General features: G+C 55.7%; 2 protein-coding genes across 2 annotated transcripts in view; both read left to right on the top strand.

The window, feature by feature from the left end:
* EFCC1 (EF-hand and coiled-coil domain containing 1) overlaps positions 1-10,740 on the top strand; it is a 40,737-nt gene extending 29,997 nt beyond the window's left edge. Inside the window, exons 4-8 of the mRNA XM_008260339.5 lie at positions 628-778; positions 1,340-1,493; positions 2,747-2,887; positions 3,617-3,686; positions 4,547-10,740. Coding sequence (XP_008258561.4) covers positions 628-778; positions 1,340-1,493; positions 2,747-2,887; positions 3,617-3,686; positions 4,547-4,683 — 653 coding nt within the window. The 3' untranslated portion in view covers positions 4,684-10,740. The remainder of the gene's footprint in view (positions 1-627; positions 779-1,339; positions 1,494-2,746; positions 2,888-3,616; positions 3,687-4,546) is intronic.
* Positions 10,741-18,935: 8,195 nt separating this feature from the next.
* GP9 (glycoprotein IX platelet) lies at positions 18,936-23,672 on the top strand. The gene is made up of 2 exons (XM_002713090.6): positions 18,936-21,529; positions 21,936-23,672. Exon 2 carries the CDS (start codon positions 21,948-21,950, stop codon positions 22,476-22,478), a length of 531 nt encoding a protein of 176 aa, XP_002713136.2. The 5' UTR covers positions 18,936-21,529; positions 21,936-21,947; the 3' UTR covers positions 22,479-23,672.
* The last annotated feature ends 335 nt before the right edge of the window (positions 23,673-24,007 follow it).

Raw genomic sequence — 24,007 nt, 5'->3', positions numbered from 1 at the left:
GCTCCTGGCTTCAGATTGGCACAATGCTGGCCGTAGCGGCCATTTGGAGAGTGAACCAACAGAAGGAAGACTTTTCTCTCTCTCTCTCTCTCTCTATCTATCTATCTCTCTCACTGTCTATGACTCTACCTGTCAAATAAATAAATAAATAAATAATAATTAAAAAAAAAAAACAATCCAGCTCCCTACTAATGTACCTGGGAAAGCAGTGGAAGACGGCCCAGGTGCGTGGATCCCTGCACCCATGTGGGAGACCCAAATGGAATTCCAGGCTCCAGGCTTAGGCCTGGCCCAGCTCTGGCAGCTGCAGCCGTCTGGGCAGTGAACCAGCAGGTGGATGCTCTCTCTCTCCACCCTGCCTTTCAAAAATGAGAAAACTGGTGCCACCCCAGGGAGCAACGCTGACCAGCCAGCATCACGGTTGGACCAGTGACGTGGGGGCGGGCACAGCCCTGGCCTTCCTGGGCGGCCTTGCCTTACAGAAGTATGCACGGGGACTGGGCAGCAGCCATCCAGAGGAGAGGAGAGGCCCCGGGGGCCCTGCCCTCTGCCATCACCGCCTTATTCCCGGGGCTGCCCGGCTCCCTCCCTCTGTCCCGTGTCCCTCACCCTGTGTTTCTCCAACAGTGGGCGAGCAGCTGTTCCGCTCCGTGGAGGGCCAGGCTGCCTCCGACGAAGAAGAGGAGGAGGAGGAGGAGGAGGAGGAGAAGTGGCGGGAGATGCAGAGACCCCCAGCGGCCAAGGCCCTGCTGGCTCGGCCCTCCAGCTGCGGCAGTGGGTGAGCGTGGGACCCACGCCATGCCCTAGGCCCCTCCAAACAGTGATGGGGCTTCAACTCGTCCGTTGTGCGGGTTCAAGCCAGGTCTAGTCACCTCCCAGCCCCTCTAAGGCTCTGTCCCCTTGGCCAGAATGAGACAAGGTCGCCCCTGTCCCGTGCAGGACCAACAAGATGACCTTGGGGGTGGCTCTAATGCCCGTCACTGCTCTCTCACTCCCTTGACCACTGCTCTCAGACCCCAGTGTCCTTCTCAGCCTGTGCCCTGACCCTGTGTCCATGCAGCACACTGTCCCCGGCCGCTCCATTCACTGGCCCAATCCTCACCACGCCCCCAGTGTGGAGCAAGGACGAGCCAGGATGCCGGGGTCTCGCCTGGCGTCTCTGAGCCCCAGGCACACTTTGAGGAAAATAGCCATCAAACAGCCCAGCGGCCCTCCTGCCCTGTCCCCTGCCCGGTGCCATGCTGGCTCTGGTCTCAGGAGATAGGCCATCGGGAGGCGGGGCTGCAGCGCCACCCACCCCCACCCCCCGCCCCCGTCCTGACGCTCTGCTCTGCTGCAGGTGTGATGACCGGACAGCCAAGAAGCTCACGACCTACTGCAGCCACCTGGGTGCTGCCGACCGCACCTGCACCCCGGGGGAGCTGGAGGCCCACGTCGCCAGGCCGGGGACCCAGGGCTGCGGCAGGAAGGCCCTGGGGACACCCAGGGAGGAGGTTGGTAGAGCCCCCGGGACCTGGGAGCACAGCCGAGTCCTGTGTCCCGGTCACAGACGAGGAAACCAAGACGCAGATGTGATTTCCCTTGATTTTGATTTTTTAAAACTTTTAAAAAATTTATTCGAAAGGCCAAGACAGAAATAGAAAAGGTTGTCTATCTACTGGTTTACCCCTCCAAATGCCCACAACAGCTGGGGCTGGAACAGGCTGAAGCCAGGAGCCAGGAGCTCCATGGGTGCCAGGGATCCAAGTACCCGGTCTGCCTCCCAGGGTGTGAGCGCATGCACAGGCAGACGCATCATAGCAGAGCAGGGACTCAAAGCCAGAGGCGCCAACACAGGATGCAGGCATCTCTGGCAGCATCTTGGTCCCGCACCTGATTTATAGTTACTGAGAAATCTCGGGGCTGCAAGTCAAAAGAGCCCATCTCAGATGGTATCTCAGAATGCGAAACAGGAGTTTACTGGAGCGTGGAGCTGAGGGCGGGGTCGTAGGAGCTTCAGGCACAGCTGGATCCAGGACCCCGCGCTAGACTGTCCCCACCTGTCTGCTCTGTGTCTCTAGTACTGGCCTCACTTTCCCTACTCCACGTGGTGCGGGAAGGGCAGGCTGGGCCGCAGACAGCACAGGGCTTCCAGGTGAGGAACCCCAGAGGGAGACTGAGCCTCCCCCCATCTCCTCTCAGGGAGGAAGTGCAGTTGGCCCAGCCTGGGGGTGGGGTCTCCATCCAGGTCAGAACAAGCACACCTCAGTAAAGGCCCTGGACAGCCGCCCACCAGTCTCCTCCTCGTCCCTTGGTAACCTCTCTATTCCACAGGAGCCAGAGGTGCCGTGAGGCTAAAAGCCACTTCATGGAGCCCAAGCCCACTGCACTTTCGCAAGCTACCATTCAGATGTTCCTACATCTGAAATGCTCATTTTGTCCTGTTTATGTGCATATGAGGGGTCCATGCAGTGCTAGCTCCTTACATAGTCATTTAAAATGATGGCGGCTGACAGGTATAGCGCGTCAAACGAGCACCAGGCACGGACATGTGTCTCCCCTCACCCCGGGGGGGGTGGGCGGGGATGGGCATATGGCACAGGGGATAAAGACGCCACTGGGGACACCCAGTTCCCACATCCATGCGCCTGGTTCCACTCCTGGCTCCCCAACTTCTGCTCCGGCTTCCTGTGGCCTCTGAGCACAGACCAGGGTCTGGGGCCCAGCACGGGGGTGCAGTGGGGAAGCACTCGCCCTCTCCCCACAGGCAGAGCTGCAGCGCAGGGCGGAGGAGAGCGAGCACCTGAGGCTGGAGCTGCAGATGGTGGAGACGGAGCGGGTGCGGCTGGCCCTGCTGGAGGAGAAGCTGGTGGACGTGCTGCAGCTGCTTCAGAGGCTCCGGGACCTGGTAGGCACCCGGGAGCCGGCACACGCGGGGCTGGGGCCGGGCGCTCCTGGGAAGGAGCCTGGCCTATTGTCGGGCACCGGGCTCAGGGCTCTCCTCACACTCGGCAAGTGTTGTCCCATTTCACAGATGCAACGGTGGAGGCTCAGAAGAGCTAACTAACCAAAGGGCGGGAGCCTCCCTAAGTCATCTTATGAAACTAATGTAACTGGAATCTCAAAACTGGAGGAACGTAAATACAAGAAGGGGTAATTATACACTAACACCACATTTAGACATGGAAAATTAAAAATGCAAAACCAGTAAATAAAATCCTAGCAAATCAGATGTGGCAGTGGTTAAAGAAATGTAGCATGCCCCAGCTGGATTTATCCTAGGAACTCAAGGATGATGGCCACGTCAAAACGTGTCACCATAACTAATACGGCACATGGCAGGGCTTCCCCCTCCCCCAAATACTTCTCACCTGTGCTGGATGAATCCTCGGGTGCAGAACCCGCGGAGTGCCTGTGGCCTTTGACAGGCAATGCACACAACACCTTGCACCCACCAAGTGGCTCTGAGAAGCCCATTGTGGCCAGCCTGGGGGAGGGGGCCAGGAAGAGATGGGAAAGGGCCTGACCAGTTGCCAGGGGGCTGCACAAAAGCCCCTGGAGCCCACCAGGTCCCACCCATCAGATGCAGATCCAGCGATCACTGTCTGATCCAGCCCTGCCTCCATTTCTTTTTCAGAACATATCAAAAAGGGCCCTGGGAAAGACACTGCTGAGTGCCCTGGATGCCTGCAGGGACCCCGCCCAAGGTAGGGGAGCACCCTGGGATTCAGAGCTTGAATTGGCTGGGAGGCAGGCTCTCAGGGTGAGGGCGTGGTGTCCTGACCAGGAAACCCCAGCACTCACTGTCTTCAGAATGTGGTCTGCAGAGTGACCTCCTTGTCCACCCTGAACACTGCAGAGGGCGTGGCCCTGCTCCGGCTTCCGGCAGGTGGAAGTGCAGGAAGCCATGCCACAAAGAAGCCAGCAGGGTCAAACCCAGGCGAGGACATGGCCAGGGCCTGGGAGTGGCCACTCCAGGGCTCAGTGCAGCCCAGCAGGGGAACATCTCCAGTGTTTCCACCCCCTGGGTCCTTACAACAGCCCTGTAAGGAAGGGGCTGTTATCCCCACCCCACAGATGCAGAGACTGAGGCACGGAGGGCCTGCTGCTGGCCACATGTTAGCCCTGCAGCTCCCATGGTCTAGAGGGTGGGGAACATGCAGCCCACGGGCTGCGCAGGCCCATGACGTCATCTGCTCTGGCCCTGCCAAGGCAATTGCCAGCAGGACTTGAACCTCAGTTAATCTACAGCAGGCTGATTTTTCAGGCTGAGCATTGTGTATGGCCCACAATGCCATTACAAACACACAGATGGCCTTTGGCAGGACAAGACGGTTCCTAGCACAGCCGGGAGGAGCAGAGCCTGCTCGGCTCACCAGGGTGACGGGCCGGTAGGGATCGGGGATGTGCAGAGCCCTGGCGTCAAGGAGCAGAGGGGGAATGACCTGCTAGAAGTCCCTGCTTGGGGGTCTTCAATGAGATGGGGACACATGGGGCAGCTGGCTGGGCAGGGAGTAGCTCTGTGGACCAGCATGAGCAGACTGACTGTGCCCTCTGTCCACTCTAGAGGGAAGATCTGGCCCCTCGGCCACGCTGGACGCCCTGCACCAAGCCTTGGCCAGCTGTCAGCTCTTGCGGAGACAGTCCCCAGCCCCAGCCCCTGCAACTCCTGTGCTCCCCAATCCTCTCCTCATCTCCTGCTGAGGCCACTGGCCCAGCCGTACCACCATCGGACCAGCCTCCATGGTCAGCTGACCGCAGTCAGACTACCCCCAAGACCAGCCTGACCTCCACCATCAGACCACCACCACGTCACCCGAACTCAGGAGGCCCCGTATTCTTGCCACCAATGTCCACGCCAGAAGCTGGCGGCTGCTGGCTCAGCCTACTGCCCAGAGGTGCCCGCCTTGCCGCCCAGCCTGGCTTGGAATCTCTTCCCTCAGGTCCCAGGATCTCCTCTCTCCAGCACTATCCTGTCCCTTGCACCAGCGTGTCGCTGTAAGGGAGGCCTAGCCCAACCTTGGGGACACATCTGACCCCCAGGAAAAAACGGTGGAATTCCAAGGAGGGAGTGATCACGGTGGGCTGCCTGGTGGAAGCTGGCCTTGAGCTAGCTCCAGAAGACAACTAGGGCCAAGAGAGGGGAAGGAAGAGATTTAATCTAAGGAGCAGCAAGAGCTGCTAATACAGTGCCCAGGGCCCCTCTTTCCTGAACACACCTCTCATCTAAAATCGCACAGGACAGGAAGCTATGTGTGACACCAGTGCTAAACTGAGGCAAGATAAGACAAGCCCCATCAAGAGGGGTTTGTCTGAGCCAGGAGTGTGAGTGCACTACACGGGTACAGCTGGGAAAGGAGGACACCCAGTCCACGAGGTCTGTGCCATGAGGAAGGGGCAGGGGCAGGCCATGGGGGCTTCCGTGGCAAGTGAGGATCCACCCCAGAGTTGATCTCACAGGCAACAGGGGGCCCCTGAAGGCTTGCAGCAGGGACTAGAGACGGGGGCAGGGGGAAGGGAAGAGGCAGCCACAGAAGTGTGGGTGCAAAGGACCAAGGTGTAGCCTAGTCAACTGCAGAAAATCAAAGATAAAACATCCCGAAAGACACCAGAGGGGACAATAACCCCTTAAAGGGGAAGGAACCACATCAGAATCGCATCCAACTCACCCACAAGAAACTGTGCAAACACCAAGAGAGAAACAGACAAAGCCACACCAACCTACAATTCTATATCCTAGGAAATTACCCTTCAAACTTGAAGAGGAAATAAAGACTTTCTCAGATAAACAGATAAGTAGGAAACTGCTTGCATGAAATTCAAAACAAGTCCTTCAGAGAGCAGGAAAATTACATGAGGTCAAAAACTCAGACCCTCATAAAGAAAGGGAGATCGTTAAAAAAGGAACAAGTGAAGGTAAAATAAACTTTTAGTTTCCTTATTCTTACTGGATCCAACAGCCAGTAGCTTGTTCAAAACACGAACAGCGGCAGCACGCGTGCTGATCATGGTTTCCGTGTAGGGGAGAGGAGCCCCAGCAGTGCCATGAGGGCCGAGAGGGAGTTCAGACTGATATGTGATTAAAGGTACTCAAACCAGCCGTGAAGCAGTACAGGGCTATTTGAAAGTGGGTTAGTTGTAAAAGCATATTGCAAACGTGAGGGCAACCACTAAAAAAAAAAGTTTTAAAAATAAATAATTGATAACACTAAGAAAGGGGAGAAAATGGAATTATTTAAAATGCTTGGTTAAAGCCACAAAAGGCACAAGAAGAGAGAAAGACAAAAACAGGACCAGACAATAAAGGCAACGAACAGCAAACAGCAATAAACATGGCAGATGTTAACCGAGATCAAGAGTCCCTTCGAACGTCAATGTTTTAGATACACGGAAGACAAGACAAAGATCGTCAGAGTGCATCAAATGGGTGAGCTCAGCTGTCCGACTGTAGGCCAACTGTAGCAGCAGCCACGCGACCTGCAGACCGAGCAGGCTGCAGGATGAGGGCAATGAGCAGGGTTGACAAGGGGTCACTTTCCTAAGGCGACACGACAGTGTGCACCGACAACAGCGTGGCACAGAAAGCGAGGCAGAAACTGACAGCGCTGCAGGGAGAACAGGTGCACCTGGAGACTGCAGCTCCCTCGGGAAGGAGAGTGAAACTCCAAGACGCCATCTGCCAACTGGTGGACCCCATCGCCTGTCTCACGCGACTGCCGCATGACCACCGACACAGACCAAAGTCCTCACTACAAAACCACCAACCAAGTATAAAAGAATGGGAATTGGGACTGCTGCCTGCAGTACCGGCATCCCATATGGGCGCTGGTTCAAGTCCTAGCTGCTCCATTTGTAATCCAGCTCTCTGCTGTGACCTAGGAGGACAGCAGAAGATGGTCCAAGTCCTTGGGCCCCTGCACCCGCATGGGAGACTAGGAGGAAGCTCCTGGCTCCTGGCTTTGGATCAGCACAGCTCTGGCCACTGCGGCCATTTGGGGAGTGAACCAGCAGATGGAAGACCTTTCTCTCTCTCTCTCTCTCTCTGCCTCTGCTTCTCTGTAACTCTGCCTTTCAAATAAATAAATCTTAAGGAAAAAAAAAAAAAAGAATGGATGTTATAAGGTGTTCCTGATGGCAATGAGATTAAACTGGAAATGAGTAGCCCAAAGATGGCTGGAAAATTCCCCAAATACTTGGAGTTTAAGCAGCATACGTCTAAGTGATACATGGTTCAACAAAGAAATCTCAAGAGAAATGTTAAGGCCGGCGCCGCGACTCACTAGGCTAATCCTCCGCCTGCAGCGCCGGCATACCAGGTTCTAGTCCCGGTTGGGGCGCCGGTTCTGTCCTGGTTGCCCCTCTTCCAGTTCAGCTCTCTGCTGTGGCCCGGGAGGGCAGTGGAGGATGGCCCAAGTCCTTGGGCCCTGTACCTACATGGGAGATCAGGAGGAAGCACCTGGCTCCTGGCTTCAGATCGGTGCAGCGCTCCAGCCGTAGCGGCCATCTGGGGGGTGAACCAATGGAAGGAAGACCTTTCTCTCTGTCTCTCTCTCTCACTGTCTAACTCTGCCTGTCCAAAAAAAAAAAAAAAAAAAAAAAAAGAGAGAGAGAGAGAGAGAGAGAAATGTTAAAATACTTTGAACTAAATGAAAACACAGTGTATAAAACTTGTGTGAAATCCCAAAAGAAGACTTAGAGGGAAATCCATAGCGTTGAATGCATGTATTTAAAAAGAAAAACAGCTCTAAAACCAATCATCTCAGGAAATTATAAAAAGAAGAGGAAATTTTTAACTCCAAAGCACATGAGAAGAAATCAAAATTAAAGCAGAAATCAGTAACATTGAATACAGGAACCAAGGAGAGAAAAATCAACAAATCCAAAATCTGGTTCTTTGAGAAGATCAATAGAATTATTTCTACCCATAATAATTAAAGAAATCACAAATTATTAACATCAGAAATGAAAGAGGACATTACTACCTATACCACAGACATCAAAAGGTATCACCATAAAAGTGATGACCTATTCAAAGGAGATCCATTTCCTGAAAGATGGAATCTGCCAGAACCCATTCAAGAAGAAATACACAGCCACAAGAGGTCAACGGTGAGAGCTGGGGCCCCGTTCCAGAGGAGGGCAATCAAGCAGTCACACAGATTTTCCCAGTGCATCTGAAAGTCACATTTACACTTCAGTCAATTAAGTGTACAATAGCACTCTGTCTAAAAAAGTGTACATACTTAATCACCTATTACTTAAATACATTACGGCTAAAACATGCCAGTGATCATCCGAGCCTTCAGCAAGTCATCACGTCGCAACACTGACAGCTGGTGGCTGATCAGGTGGCTGAAGGCTGGGGTGGCTGTAGCCACTTGTTCAAATAAGACAACAATACGCTTTGCCACATCAACCTGCCCTTTTTCTCATGAGTGATTTCTCTGTAGCACTGGTTTGTTGTTGTTGTTTCCATATTTTTGGTATTTGTATGTTTGTTTGTTTGTTTTTGAAAGGCAGGCAGAGAGAAAATGAGGTCTTCTATCCAGGAGTTCACTCCCCAAATGCCCTCAACAGCCAAGGCTGAGCCAGGCCAAAGCCAGGAGCCCAAGTCTTTTTTTTTTAAAGGTAGAGTTGCAGAGATACAGAGAGAGGGAGAGACAAAGAGAGATCTTCCATCCTCTGGTTCACTCCCCAAGTGGTTGCAACAGCCAGAGCTGGGCCTGCCTGCAGCCAGGAGCTTCTTCTGGGTCTTCCACATGGGTGCAGGAGTCCAAGCACTAGGGCCATCTTCTGCTGCTTTCCCAGGTGCATGAGCAGAGAGCTGGATTGGAAGTGGAGCAGCCAGGACTCAAACCAGCACCCATATGGGATGCCAGAATGGCAGACAACAGCTTTACCCACCCCAGTGAACCTGAACCCTGCCTCTTAAAATCTCCACACTGGGGACCAAGTCTCCAACACAGGAACCCTCAGGGACACACCACATCCATGGCATGGCACAGCTTAACTCCTTTGTTGCCTTTTTATTTTAGATTTATTTTTCTTTATTTATATTTCATTTATTTGAAAAGCAAGAGTTAGAGGGAGAGAAAGAGCCAGAGCCAGAGAGAGAGAGAGAGAGATCTTTAATCTACTGATTCACTCCACAAACAGCTACAACAGCCAGCGATGAGCCAGTCTGAAGCAGAAGCCAGGAGCTTTTTCTAGGTCTCCCACATAGATGCAGGGGTCCAAACACCTGGGCCAACCTTCTGCTGCTTTCCCAGGTACATTGGCAGGCAGCTGGATCAGAAGTGGAGCGGCCAGGTCTCAGGCCGTTGTCCGTGTGGGATGCCAGTGTCGCGATGGCAATTTCTTCCACTATGCCACTGCGGCAGCCCCCTTGTCATCATCTCAACACTGTTCACAGCATCTAGATTCTATCTCAATAAACTACTCTTCTCTGCGTGCCCAGGAGAAGCAACTCGTCATCCAGTACAGCTTCATCCTGAGCCCGCAGCGGTTCAGGTGTGTGGCCAGGCTCCACGTCTCAGTGAAGTTCTCTCACTGTTCCCACACACCTGCCGTCACCTCCTCCCCGGTCATCGACGAGAGCGGAATCCACTTCTTCCAAATTTCAGTTCCTGGTGGTATTCTGACCTCCTCCCACAAAGCACACATGTTCTACAAGGCATCTAGAGTTGTGACTCCTTCCTAGAAGTTCTTCAACTTCCCTCCCCTGTATCCATCAGAGGACCCATTCTCTAAGCAGCCAAGTCTGAGGAAACTGATTTCTGCAGTAATAAGATCGACTGAGTAACACCCGATGCCTGGGCTGCAGAATGGATGCTGTGTTGGCAGGCGTGAGAACACCGCATCTCATCGCAGCCCACGGGGTGACCAGATCCACGGGCAGTGAGCAGCGACAGCCTGGAAGGAATCTCCTTCTCTGGGCACTAGTTCTTGGCAGCAGGCTTATAGCATTCAGCAAGCCACCGCATGAGCAGATGCGCCATCGGCCAGGCCCCACTCCGTTCACAGAGTGCAGGCAGCACGCCCCTCGCTCGCTGCTCTGGGGCCCCAGGATTTTCCACAGTGAATGTGGCTCCAGCTTACTGTTGCCAGCTGCACTGGCCCCAGATGGGAGAATCAGCCTGGCCTTCGAAGCTCGGAAGCTTCGAATCCAGCGCCGAGTTTTCCTCTCTGGCTGTGGAAGCCCAGCAGAAGGCTGCTCTGCCTGCAGTGAATATCTGATGCTCACCGCGGCCCGCTTCGTCCAGCCTCTGGGCCAGGTCTTCCAGGCTACCTGCTGCAGCTGCCCCACCACCACCACCACCGCACGGCTCCCCTCGCCCTTCCAGGCTGTGATGGCGGCTTCGTTCCTTAAACCTCGTGAGCCAGCCTCTGCTAGCCTCAAACTTGGCTTCTGCAGCATCCTCACCTCTCGGCCGTCACGGAGTTGCCATTAGGGCCCTGTTCCACATGTGGCTGGTCTGCTCTTCTACCCAGACCACTGAAGCTTTCCTGTGGCCAGCAATAAAACTGCCTTTCTTCTCATTAACCTCAGCCAGAGCCGCCCTTTGCATTTCCTCCGAGAACTTTTCCTCTGTGTTCACGACGTGGCAAACCCCGTGGTGCTGGGAGTCCAGCTCTGGGCCTGTTCCAGCTTCCCGTAAGCTCCTTCCTCACTGAGCTGAGCCGTTTCTAGCTTCTGATTTACAGTGGGAGGGGTAAGACTCCTCCTTTCCCTGCAACTCTTAAAGAAAAAAATAACCCGGCATAGCTTCTAAGATTTATTTATTTGAAATGCACAATTTACAGAGAGAGATGGGGAGAGACAGTCAGAGAGGTCTTCCATCCACTGGTTCACTCCCCAAGTGGCCACAACGGCCAGGGCTGGGCCAGTTCCAAGCCCGGAGCTTCTTGTAGGTCTCCTATATGGGTGGCAGGGGTCGAAGCACTCAGCCATCTTCTGCTGCTTTTCCAGGCCATTAGCAGGGAGCTGGATAGGAAGTGGAACAGCTGGGTCTCGAACCGTGCACATGTGGGATGCCGGCACTGCAGGCAGTTTTGCCCACTGCGCCACAGCACCAGTTTCTATGCAGGGCTACGAATTGGCCAAAAGTTGATGTTGTTGTGTCTCAGGGGCAGACAGAAGAAGGGCCAGCTGATGGTAGGGTCCCAATCAATCAATAACAATGTCGATTATCACTGGCCAAGGACCACCACAGCACACACGGAAATACTGAGAAAGTCTGAAATAGTGCAAGAACCATCAAAATGTGAGTCAAAGTGAGCACATGCCACCAGAAAAAATGGGGCTGGAATATTGTGTTCATGCAGGGTCACCATAAATCTTTAGTTGGTTACAAAAAGAAAAAACCTGCAAAGCACAATGCAATGAAAGGAAACCAAATCTGTATCGATTGATAATTTAATCAACATAGGCTGGTGTTGTGGTGCAGTAGGTAAAGCCACCATCTGGGACACTGGACACATGGGCGATGATTCGAGTCCTGGCTGTTCCACTTCTAACCCAGCTCCCTGCTAAAGTGCCTGGGAAAGTGGCATAAAATGCCACCCACAGGGGAGACCTAGAAGTCGCTCCTGGCTCATGGCTTCTGGCTTCTGGCTTCAGCCTGGCCCAGCCCTGGCCATTGCAACCATCTGAGGGAGTGAACCAGTGGGTGAAAGATCTCTGTCCGTCTGTCTCTCTCTCTCCCCCCACCTCCCTGATACTCTTTCAAATAAGTAAATACTCTTAATGATTTAATCAATAACTTTGCATAAGAGAACAGAGCTGGATGGGCTGGATCACTGGCAAATTCTGCTAGTGAACTCTCAGGGGGAAATTATCCCAGCCCTTTGCAATCTCTTCCGGAAGACAGAAGCAGAAGAAACCCTTCCTACCTCATTCTGTGGACCCCTCACTACCCTGATCCCCAAACCAGACAAAGGCACTAGAGGAAAAGCAGGGGTAGGCATTTGGCCTGGTGGTTCACATACCAGTCACCCCTAACAGAGTGCCTGGGTTCAGGTCCTGGTTCCACTCCTGGCCCCAGCCTCCCGCTAGTGAGCACCCTGGGAGGAAGCCGGTCGTGGCTGGAGCAGCTGGATCCCTGCCATGCTCTGGGAAACCCGGGCTAAGGCACCAGCTCCCAGCTTCAGCCTGGCCCTGCCCCTGCCTTTGCAGGCATTTGGGGGCGTGACCCCGCAGGCTGGAGCTCTCCTCCACCCTCCCTCGCTCCCCCTCCCCTTCCTTCCCTTCCTCCTTCCCTCTCAAAGGAAGAAACTACAGACAACATCGCTCGTGAAAACACACGCAAACATGAGCAAACCCAGCAACGTTCAGAGAGCAGTAAACACCACAGCCAGGTGGGATCTATCCCCAGTAGGCAGGACTGGCTTCAGAAGTGAACGCATGCGATGCGTGACACCAACAGCTAGGGAGGATCGAAGGACCGTAACAACAGATGCAGAAAAGCACGTGCCGAAAACCCAATACCCACTCCTGAGTAAGAACCCTCCTCAAACTGGAAACAGAGGGGAACTTCCTCAGCTTCATAAAGAACAATGACAAAAACCCTACAGCTGAGACCACACTCACGGGCCCGGCATTGTGGCACAGCTGCTTAAACTGCTGCCCGGGATGCTGGCATCCCATATGGGTGTTGGTTTGAGTCCCAGCTGCTCTGCTTCTGATCCAGCTCCCTGCTAATGCACCTAGGAAAGCAGCAGAAAATGGTCCAAGTGGGAGACTCGGCTGGAGCTCCTGGCTCCTGGTTTCAGCTTGGCCCAGCACTAACCATTGGGGGCTATTTGGGGAGTGAACCAGCAGATGGAAAAACCTCTCTCTCTCTCTCTCTCTCTCTCTCTCTCTCTCTCTCTTTCAAATAAATAAAATTAATTAAAAAAAAAAAAAGGCCACACTCAATGGTGAGAAACTAGAAGCTTTCCTGCTGAAATCAGGAATAAGCACATCTTACTACTTACTGGAAAACAACACAGCCACTATGGAAGACAGTCTTGCATTTTCTTACAAAACCAAACACATCCTTAACATGCAACCCAGCAATCACACTCCTTGGCACTTACCCTAAGGGGGCAAAAACCTGCATACAGGTGTTTAGAGCAGCCTTGTTCCTAATTGCCAAACATAACCAAGACGTTCCCTGGTAGGCAAATGGATAAACTCTGATGCACACAGACAATGGAGTATAATTTCATATTTTAAAAAAATGGGGGCCGCTGCAGTGGCTCACTTGGTTAATCCTCCACCTGCGGCACTGGCATCCTATATGGGCACCAGTTTGAGTTCCAGTTGCTCCTCTTCCAGTCCAGCTCTCTGCTGTGGCCCAGGAAGGCAGTGGAGGATGGCCCAAGTGCTTGGACCCCTACACCCACATGAGAGACCAGGAGGAAGCACCTGGCTCCTGGCTTTGAATCAGCATAGCTCTGGCTGTAGCAGCCAGTTGGGGGGTGAACCAGCGGAAGGAAGACCTTTCTCTCTCTCTCTCTCACTATCTGTCTAATAAATTAAAAAAAAAAAAAGCTATCAGGGGCCAGCATTGTGGCAAAGCAGATAAAGCGTCCTGTGGAAGGTAGCCCAAGTCCTTGGGCCACTGCCACCCATGGGGGAGACGCAGATGAAGCTCCTGGCTTCAGTCTGGCTCAGCACTAGCCACTACAACCATCTAGGGAGTGAAACAGAAGATGGAAGATTTCTTTCTCTCTCTCTGTAACTCTTTAAGGTAAATAAATGGGAAAAAATGCAGTCTCACACCAAGAAAACATATGGGATAACCTTAAATGCATATGGCTAAGGGAAAGAAACTGATCTGAAAAGGCTACACTGTTTGATCCCAGCTCTGTGAGTCTGGAAAATGTAAGACCGCGGACTCAGCATAGAGATGAGGGGCTTGGCCGGCACCGCGGCTCACTAGGCTAATCCTCCGCCTTGCGGTGCCGGCACACCGGGTTCTAGTCCCGGTCGGGGCGCCGGATTCTGTCCCGGTTGCCCCTCCTCCAGGCCAGCTCTCTGCTGTGGCCAGGGAGCACAGTGGAGGATGGCCCAAGTGCTTGGGCCCTGCACCCCATGGGAGACCAGGAGAAGTACCTGGCTCCTGGCTCCTGCCATCGGATCAGCGCGGTGCGCCGGCCGCAGCGCTGGCCGCGGCGGCCATTGGAGGGTGAACCAACGGCAAAGGAAGACCTTTCTCTCTCTCTCTCTCTCACTGTCCATTCTGCCTGTCAAAAAAAATAAATAAATAAATAAAGAGATGAGGGGCTGTCAGGGGTGGATGAAGAGACAGAGCACGGGGGACTTGGGGGCTGTGATGCTACTCCGTGGGGCCCACGGTGCTGGGCACACAGCCCTACATGACCCTCACAGCCATCGCATGCACAGCACCAAGAGCCAGCCCTCGAGTGGACTGTGGACTGCAGGTGTCCAGGTAGGGCCCCTGATTGCAGACAGCATGCCACCCTGGTGGGGAGGCTCTGTGGGCGGCAGGTGCTCAGGACGACCACATGCCCCTTATGCGTGCCCACTGTCCCCTTGGCTTCACCAGCAAAACACTACTCCAGAGGGAACAGCTAGATTCCAGGAGAGCGGCCCCCGAGCTCGGAACCCCAAGCCCAGGGCCCCTTGGAATGGGGAGTCCTGAGCAGCCACGCCGGTCACATGCCCACAAAGCTGGCTGGGTACAGGGGGAGGAGGGGAGGGGGCAGTAATTCTACAATGGAAAGCAGGAAAATCAAATATTTGTAAAGAAACCTTACATCTACCAGTTTTTTTTTTTTTTTTTTTTTGGACAGGCAGGCAGAATGGACAGTGAGAGACAGAGAGACAGAGAGAAAGGTCTTCCTTTTGCCGTTGGTTCACCCTCCAATGGCCACCGCGGCTGGCACACTGTGGCCGGCGCACCACGTTGATCCAAAAGGCAGGAGCCAGGTGCTTCCTTCTCCTGGTCTCCCATGGGGTGCAGGGCCCAAGCACCTGGGCCATCCTCCACCGCACTCCCGGGCCACAGCAGAGAGCTGGCCTGGAGGAGGGGCAACCGGGACAGAATCCGGCACCCCGACTGGGATTAGAACCCGGTGTGCTGGCACTGCAAGTGGAGGATTAGCCTATTGAGCCGCAGCGCCAGCCTACCAGTCTTCTTTTGGCTTTTTTCCCCAAGTTTCTTTGGGATTGTTCAATTGACTGTAATTCATTAAAAGTGTTTTCTGGGAAATTCTAAATAATCTCCTCTCTCTCACCTTCTGACAAAAAAAAAAATCTGTTGACGTTAAATTGCCCAGAATGCCACCAATAAATAAATAAATAAATAAATAAATAAATAAAATCCTGTAATTTTAAACTATTGCCACTAGGTGGCGAACATGTACACAGACCTGTGTTGGACTTGCACTTGTTCTGATGTCCCCGGTATTTGCCCCAGCTTCCCTGAGGGACCAAGCAAGCTCAAAGCACTCGCACTGAAGGCCAGCAGGCTGAGGGTAGTAGGTGCCAGAGGGGGCGGGGTAGGGTGCAGCCTCAGGTTCATCTCATATCCCTGAGAGCGTCCACGCAGCACCCACACACGCAAGGTCCCAGCAAAGCCCTTTACCTGGGGGACACGGGTTCTTGGATTTCCCCATTCTACAGCTGAGGAAACCAAGGTGGTGGCTGAGCCTCTGTCCAAGGTCACAGAGCTAGGAAGAAATGCAATCGGCTGGCTTTGTGGCACAGAGGGCTAACTCACTGCCTGGGACAGCAGCATCCCATGGGGGCGCCAGTTCAAGTAATGGCTGCTCCACTTCCAGTCCTGCCCGGGAAGGCAGTGGAGCATGGCACAAGCACTTGGGCCCCTGCCACCCACGTGGGAGACCAGGATGGAGCTCCAGGCTGCTGGCTTCAGGCTGGCCCAGCCCTGGCAGTTGTGGCCATTTGGGGAGTGAACCAGCAGATGGAAGATGTCTCTTTCTGTGTCTTTCCTTCTCTTTCTCTGCAGCTCTGCCTTTCAATACAACTTTTTTTTTTTAAGTTATTTTATTGATTTGAGAGGCAGAGTTACAGACAGTGAGCGGGAGAGACAGAAAGGTCTTCCTTCCATTGGTTCACTCCCTAAATGGCCACAACGGCTGGAGCTGCGCTGATCTGAAGCCAGGAATCAGGTGCTTCTTCCTGGTCTCCCATGCAGGGGCAGGGGCTCAAGGACTTGGGAAACCTTCACTTCCTTCCCAGGCCACAGCAGAGGGCTGGGTCGGAAGAGGAGCAGCTGGGACTAGAACTGGCGCCCATATGGGATCCCAGCACCGCAGGTGGAGGATTAACCTACTGTGCCACAGTGCCGGCCCCGAGCCTTTCAATACGTCCTAAAACAAAAGCAGGCTTGGGACCCAGAGCCGGCGACTAGGGAGAACCCGCAGGCTGTGTGTCTGGCCCCAGGGCCCCGCAGCGACAGGCAGGGGCTACCACTGCCTCCTGGTCGCACACAAGCTAAAAAAGCCATGTGATCGCCGCCGCCTCTGATCCCCTCTGCTTCCCAGAGGAGCCCGACCTCTAAGACAAGGGTCTTCCTGAGCAGGTTCCTTAATTACACAACAGCCAGACTGAAATTATCCCCTGAAATCACCTGACAGCCTTGACCGACTGTCAGCTCTCCCCTGCTCCGTGAACCAGCATCCGTGGCACTACACTCCTGCACTGGGTACAGGGGTCTCCAAGAGGGGGCAGGCAGATGAGCAAACAGAAACACCACCCACTCGGCTGATGAGAGTAGATCCGGGAGGGCTTCCTGGAAGAGATCACCACTTCGGTGAAGTGTGCCAGGAGACATGCTGAGGAGTGCTTCAGACACAAATGCTAGAGAGAGGGTGACCTACCACGAAGCTTCAGGCCAGGAAGGGGGGACGGACAAGGAGAACCCTGATGAGGAGGTGGGTTTTACCCGGAAGATTCCAGCGAGCGATGAAAGGATGCTGAGCAGGACAGGAGCGAGAGCAAACCTTTGCAGCCAGCGGCAGAGCCGGGAACCCAGCAGCCAGTGGTCCTGGCAAGACGCGAACCAGGCCAGAACTAGAGGGGACGCAGCCGGCGGGCTGACGAGTGTTCACCGAGGGAGGGGCTGGGGTGCAGCGTTACAGGGACGCAGTCCCTGCCCTCTCAGAGCTCTCGTTCCGCAGAACAGACTCTGACAAACACATACGGTGAGCGTCAGATCATCCTGGCCCTGAGGAGCCCCGGGAGAGGGGCCCTGTGGGGCAGAAGGTGGGCGCCCCGCCTCAGCTGGGGACCTCGTGAATGGTGATCAGCAGGGAGCCAGGGGAGGAGCTGCGGGGAGGATGCTCCCGGCAGAGGGAGCAGCAGGTGCAAAGGCCCTGAGGTGGCTGAGTCTGGAGAGTTTGAGGATCAGCAAGTCAGTGTGGCTGGGGGTTGGTGAGCAAAGAAAGGGAGTGAAGAGGTCAAGAGACAGCCGAGACCAAGCCACGGAGGGCCCCACAGGTGGTGGGATGAGCGTGGCTTTTACTCCGCAGTAGGTGAGGCCGTCCAGTGGGGCTGGGGGTCTCTGGGCTCCTCGGACCTAGGTGGAACGTCCTTCCCAAGCAAGCTGTCAGCTGCGGCTGGAAAGCTGTCTCCAGTCTCCAGGCCGACAGGTACCTCCCCACTAACAGCTTCTGTGCGCCAAGTGTACCCTGCAGCCTTCAATCACACCTGGAGGGGGGGCTGCAATCTTTCACCCAGAGCTGGCAGAGGAGGGGGCTGAGCCTCTGGGGAGAGTCAGAGGACTGGCTCTAGGAGACCCCCACTATCTCCATGAGCCCCAAGCCAATCAACATACGTATGTGAAACCCCCTGTCCACGGGGCACCCCAATAAGATAATGCAATGAACAGAGAGTAACGCCTTAAAAACTCAGGACGCTTCCTCAAAGCCAGTGACCCACTGGGCACGCCGCCTGCTCGCCTCTCGGACCAGACGCTTTCTGTCGCTGGCCAATCAAATACAAGTTTCTTTTCTCTCAAATAAAAGTTTCTGCCTCTTTGCAGATTGTTTCCCGCCTTCTTATTTTTATACTAAGCTGGGGAAAATAACCCATGAGACTCCACCAACCGCCCTCCCTTCCGCCACGGCTCACAGCAGGTAAAGCGCGGGCCCATCCGAGGCCAGGGCAGGAGCAGCACGGGTGGGAGCAGCCAAAGTCAGACAGAGAATCCACGGAGGGTAGCTGAGGCTTCGTGAACGCAGAGGGCTGAGATCCGCGGCACAGCACCGTGAATGTGCCCAACACCACGGGCTGCACGCTTTAAAACGGCGCACATGGCGGCCGGTGTCCAGGCAGAGCGGGTTACGCCGCCCAGTGCTGGCATCTCATATCCAGCTCCCTGCTAATGCGCCTGGGAAAGCGCCGGAGATGGCCCCAGTCCTTGGGCCCTGCAGCTGCATGGGAGAGCCAGGTGGAGTCCCAGGCTCCGGGCTTCAGCCTGGCCCAGCGCCAGCTTTGCAGGCATCTGGGGAGTGAACCAGCAGATGGAAGACCTCTCTGTGTGTCACTCTTTCAAATACATCTTTTCTTAAATGGTAACCTGTTGTTATGCAATAATAAAGATGAGAACACTGAGGTTCGGGATGAGGAGGGGTCAGGAGCAGCAGCGAGGAGCCAGGCAAGGGGTCCCGGGGAGGAAAACGAGCAGCCGAGGAGGTGGGTTCTGAGGTTTGCTGTGGGCAGACAGTGGGGGTCCCCTGGGGGACAGTGAGTGAGCACAGGATGGGAGCACAGAACTAGGGTGCTGTCCAGACAGATCCACAGGGAGTAGGCGGAGCTGGCGGTGGAGGGGATGGAGGAGGTTGGGAGAGTGGCCCAGCCAAGCGGCACCAGGCCTCTGCATGGGTGACCAGCTGGACGGAGCCAGCTCCCTCCGAGGTGGGCAGTACTGGGGGGACCAGCCTTGAGGGCAGGCAGTAAAGTCTGGTTTAGGCCACAGTAAGCCTGAGGGCCTGGGTGACGCTCAGAGCGGACATGCAGAAGGGTTCGGGAGCCCAGGTGTGGGCTAGAGCCAGAGATGGGGCAGTGGCTGTAGCCGGAGCAGAAGCCGAGGGAGACAAGCACTGTGGAAGGCGAGGACTCGCGGCCCAGGGAGCCATGAACGCCACTGGCTTGGCTGTGGGGCAAAGGGGAGAAGTGGGGCAACGGGAGCCACGGTATCTAAAACAGCTGAGATTTTTCCAGAATGAATGGGCCAGAGCTGGGGGCTAATGAAGCAGGAGCCCAGAGGGGCATGGGCGGGCAATGCCTCAGTTTCCCCATAGGGAAACGGGTAGCAAACCAGGTCTGCCAACTTGGCAGCCCCGGAATGAAGGGTCCCTCCTCCCTCCAAAGCCTGTGTAGCCGTGCCCCACCCCCACTCCTGCCAAAGGCCCCAGGAGAACCGTAAGGTGAAAGACGGCATGTGTGGCCGGGGGCATGGGAATGGGATTCTCACAGGAAGAAGAGAGGATCCCACCAGAACGCGGGCCCACAAGCTCCTGTGTGGACAAAACACGTGGAGGGGAGCCGGTCCTGTTCCATCTTGGGATGTTCATCTGACCATCCTAACGTTTCCACGGGACTGCGTTATTTGTGTTGTTTTCTGTTATTTTCAGTCTTGCAGGCTAAAAATGAGAAGGCAATCGCAGAGGCTAGAGAGGAAGAGAGACCAGCCGGGAGCGTAGGCTGCGGACTGTGGGACCCCCGCTCACAGGGGCAAGGTCAGCCGCCCGGAAGTGTGGGGAGCAGTGCAGGTGGAACGCCCTCGGGCTCCCTGATGGACACAGGCAAGACCCCTGTCCAGGCCCAGGCTCCGGTCAGAGTCCTCCGCTGCCAGGGCAGGCGTGACCTCTCGCCTTTCTCAGAGCTGCGTGAGCAGCGGGGAAGGAGGCCCTGGGATGGACACAGCACATCTGGGCCACGAAGAGGCTGCTACAAACCTGAGGGACGCACACACAGGTGTGGCAAGGAACACAACAGCCCTGGCCGCCTGCAGCTGTGCCTCTGGAGTTGCGACCTGCTTTGAAGCCCAGCTGGAGAGCATCATGGCCGCCTCTGGCCCGGCCAGGGTTAAGAGCCCGCCTAGCAGACAGCGGTCTGCCGAGACCCCAGGCCTCGCTCCCCATCCAGCCCTGACCCTGAGACCCCCTCCACACGGAGGCCCAGGGCTCTCTTTCTGGGTTTGATGCTCTTATAACCGTGACTGCGAGGGTGACCAGGGGTCCCCTTCCTCACTGGCCAAGGGGTCTGTTTACTCATGTTGCTAGAATTTTCCTACGCATTCCCAAAGCCAGGGTTCCCAGGATTCCGCTGCCCCATCCCCTCCGTGTGTGCACATTCTGCAGTCTCTGCGAATCCTGGCATGATCCAGCTAATAGTTCATGGCGGGGAACCACCTCTGGGGTGTCATAAAATGCACAGTGTTTTGATTTATAATATATTTATAATATTTTATTATTAGGGTTTTTTATTATTTATTTATCTGAAAAGCAGAGCAACAGAGAAAGGGAGAGGGAGAGAGATCTTCCAACCAATGGTTCACTCCCCAGATGGCCACAACAGCCAGGGCTGGGCCAGGCCAAAGCCAGGAGCCAGGAGCTTCTTCTGGGTCTCCAACGTGGGCCCAAGCACCTGGCCCATCCTCTGCTGCTTTCCCAGGTGCATTAGCAGGGAGCTGCATGGGAAGTGGAGCAGCAAGGGCTGTAACTGGCATTTCGATATGGGATGCCAGCACCGCAAGCAGCGGCTTAACCCCCTGCATCCCAACACCTGTCCCTGTTGGGTTTAATTCTGATTAATACTGTAGAAGACTAAATGCATAACCAAATTTAAAAATACATTTATCTCCTAAAAGGAACTTTAGAGACAGGCATTTGGCCTGGTGGTTAAGCTGTCCGTTAAATCGCCCACATCCCATATGAGTGCAGGTAAAACAGCAGCGTGACATTCTAGCTGGGGGCTGACGGCTGGCAGTGGCTCTGAGCCCCGGCCAGCAGCTCTCTGTTAGGCAAGGGGAGGAGGAAGTGTCAGATGGCCTGGTGACAGAAGGAGACCTCTCCTGACCTATTCAGGAAGATGGAAATCTAAGTCACTCTCCCTGCTCCGAGGTTCCTGGCCTGCCCGTGGGAGCTGCCCAGCCCACCGCCCTGGAACGCAAACAGGACGGAGGCTACTGCTCCCATGCTACAGCCGGGGACAGCTGCAACTCAGAGAAACAGCGAGCAGAAGCACGCATGCCAGGGTCCCCCTGCTGCTACCTCCTGGGCCAGCTGAGGCCCCCTCAGTCCTCCCGGGGGCCTCAGACCGAAGCCCACTGCAGTGCCGCTGGGACCACAGGAAGCCCTTCCAGAAATCGGTGGGCTGTGGTGCAGCGGCCAAGGCCCAGGCACCCGAGGGCCTCCTGCCTCCGGAGATAGGGCCCTCCCGGCAGCACTCGGGGGATAAGCCAGGCTATTCTGGTCATTTCCTTCCCTCTCGCGTGGTGGCGGCCACCGCTGCCTCCCAACCGTCTCCAGCCGTGCAGGCCACAGAGAGGGTGCCCAACAGAAGGCCTCACAGGTAAGCGGCCCCCTTATTACCCAACGTGGCCCCCAGCCGGGAGCAGGCGGCCCTGGTCCCTCCCTGGCTCTCCCTTGGGGAAGAAGGGGCTGGTTGGGGGCTTCTGCAGATATGCACATTTATTCCACAAATACTCAGGGGACACCCATGGTGGACAGGGCGCTGGAGGGGACAGCTCTGCTCGAACCCCTAAGCAGGGCTGGGGGCCTGGAGGTTTCTTCTCCTTCCCCAAAACACACTCTCCACCGCCAGTACTGTCCTGCCCTCTGATGTGCCCTGTGAGGGTCAGCCAGGCCCTGCCCCAGCCATCACCCCACTTCACAGAGGAGCACGCTGAGGCCTGAGAGGGGGCCCAGAGATGGGTGCGAGCTGCCAGGCCCTCCCTCACAGCTGCTTTCTCCTGCAGCCTGCCTGCCTGATGCCTGCCTGGGGGGTCCTGGTCCTGCTCTGGGCCACAGTGGAGGCCACCAAGGACTGCCCTGCGGCGTGCACCTGCCAACACCTGGAAACCATGGGGCTGAGGGTGGACTGCAGGGGCCGGGGGCTCACGGAACTGCCGGACCTGCCAGCCCACACTCGCCAACTCCTGCTGACCAACAACAGCCTGCGCTCCGTGCCCCCAGGCGCCTTCGACCACCTGCCCCAGCTGCAGACCCTCGAGGTGGAGCAGAACCCCTGGCACTGTGACTGCGGCCTCACCTACCTGCGCCTCTGGCTGCAGGACCGCATGCCCGAGGCCCTGTGGTTCGTGCACTGCGCCAGCCCCAACCCCGCTGCCAACCGCCCGCTGCACAACCTCACGGGCTTCCAGCTGGGCAACTGTGGCTGGCAGCTGCAGACGTCCTGGGCCGGCCCGAGCGCCTGGTGGGATGTGGCTCTAGGGGCCGTGGCCGTCCTGGGCCTGGCTCTGCTGGCCGCCCTGCTGTGCACCACCGAGGCCCTGGGCTGAGCCAGGTCCCCAGGGCTGCCCCAGGGCACAGAACCCCAGAAACCCCAAATAAACTGGCAACTCAGCCATTTTATTGAGGCTTAGGGGGTGTTTTCATTCCTCTTGGCACCCGAGCCTGACTCCTTCTAAAATCAGGGTTCATTTTGTCAAAACCAAATCTTGCTCTCGCGCCATCACCCCAATTCTGAAATCTCCACACATCCCAAGACTTCCCCCAACACCTGCCTGGTCCCAGGACTCTGGTTCCCATGGCCTTTGCCTTTGGCCTCACCTGCTTCCCACAGGAGGCCCAGGCTGGCCTAACATCAATATTCAGCCCCTCTGCAAAGTCCACAGAAGTCACACAGGGTGGGGGGCTCCCACTGAGAAGCCCATCACTTTGCCAGTGTGGCCCTGACCACTCCATCTTGGCCCCAAGGCCCCCGTCTTGGGCTCCCATGACCCTCTGCTCACCTATACCCATCTCTCCTTTCCAATGCTCTGCCCTGTCAAAAAAAAAAAAAAAAAAAAAAAAAAACCTCCTCCTTTTCTCATGGCAAAGAGCAAGCAGAGCGCTGAGTCCCCCTCTGGCCCCAAGCAATGACCACCCAAACTCCCCTACACCAAGGTCCCTTCCCTCGAGAACTGGCAGGCAGTAGACCGGCAGGCCTGGGAGCTTTGAATAGTGCCAGCTGGGGTGGCCCTGCAGGCCAAGAAGACTGAGTGGGCCCAAAGGTCAGTGGTGTCACGGCTGCAGGAGAAAACAACACTAGGAGCTGTCACCTGCTCCCTGGTGACTTAGCCCACGTAAGGCCTGGTGTGGAGCCCCTCTCTGGGTAAAACCCCGTAAGGAGCTGCTCCCCTCCCAGAGCCAGGCAGACGCAGGCCCAGCCCTCAGGCCAGCTGCGTGGGCCTCCTTCGCACCTGAGCTGGGATAACCAGAAGCTTCAGGGTGGTGCTTGGTGCAGTGGTTAGGATGTGCTTAGGGCACCGGCACCCCCCTATCAGAATGTCCGGCTTTGCATCCTGGCTCTGCTTCCAAGCCAGCTTCCTGCTCATGCGCACTCTGGGAGGCAGCAGGTGATGGCCCAAATCCCTGGGCCCCTGCACCCACGTGGGAGACCCAGATGAAGCTCCTGGCTCCCGGCTTCCACCTGGCCCAGCCCTGGCCATTGTGGCCATTTAGGGAGTGAACCAGCAGAGGGAAGATATATATATATCTCTCTCTCCCTCTCTGTAACTCTGCCTTTCAAATAAATAACTCTCAAAAAAAAAAAAAAAAAAAGACAAGTCTTCCAGCCCCCAGTCCCCAGATCCCCTGCTGGTTCCTGAGTCGGCTGGTGTGCACACCACAGCCCGGGAGACCAGCCCCGGAGGTCCAGCCTGGGGGCCTCCCTGCGGTGGTGGCCGCTGGGGCCGGACAGCAGGTGTCTGGGGAGCTCTCTCACTGCCCTCACCCCTTCCTGCTCCTCTCACAAGCGCCACAGACTGGGGAGCTTAGAAACAAACATTTCTCTCTCACAGCGCTGGAGGCTTGGGATCTGGGGATC

Source organism: Oryctolagus cuniculus, chromosome 10 (assembly GCF_051225735.1).
Source record: "Oryctolagus cuniculus isolate XC-2025 breed Fujian yellow rabbit chromosome 10, ASM5122573v1, whole genome shotgun sequence".
NCBI lineage: Eukaryota > Metazoa > Chordata > Mammalia > Lagomorpha > Leporidae > Oryctolagus > Oryctolagus cuniculus.
This window is presented reverse-complemented; position numbering and strand designations above follow the sequence as displayed.

What these genes read in the sequence shown, in the direction of transcription:
- GP9 (XM_002713090.6), top strand. Translation starts at nt 21,948, where the DNA reads ATGCCTGCCTGGGGGGTCCTGGTCCTGCTCTGGGCCACAGTGGAGGCC.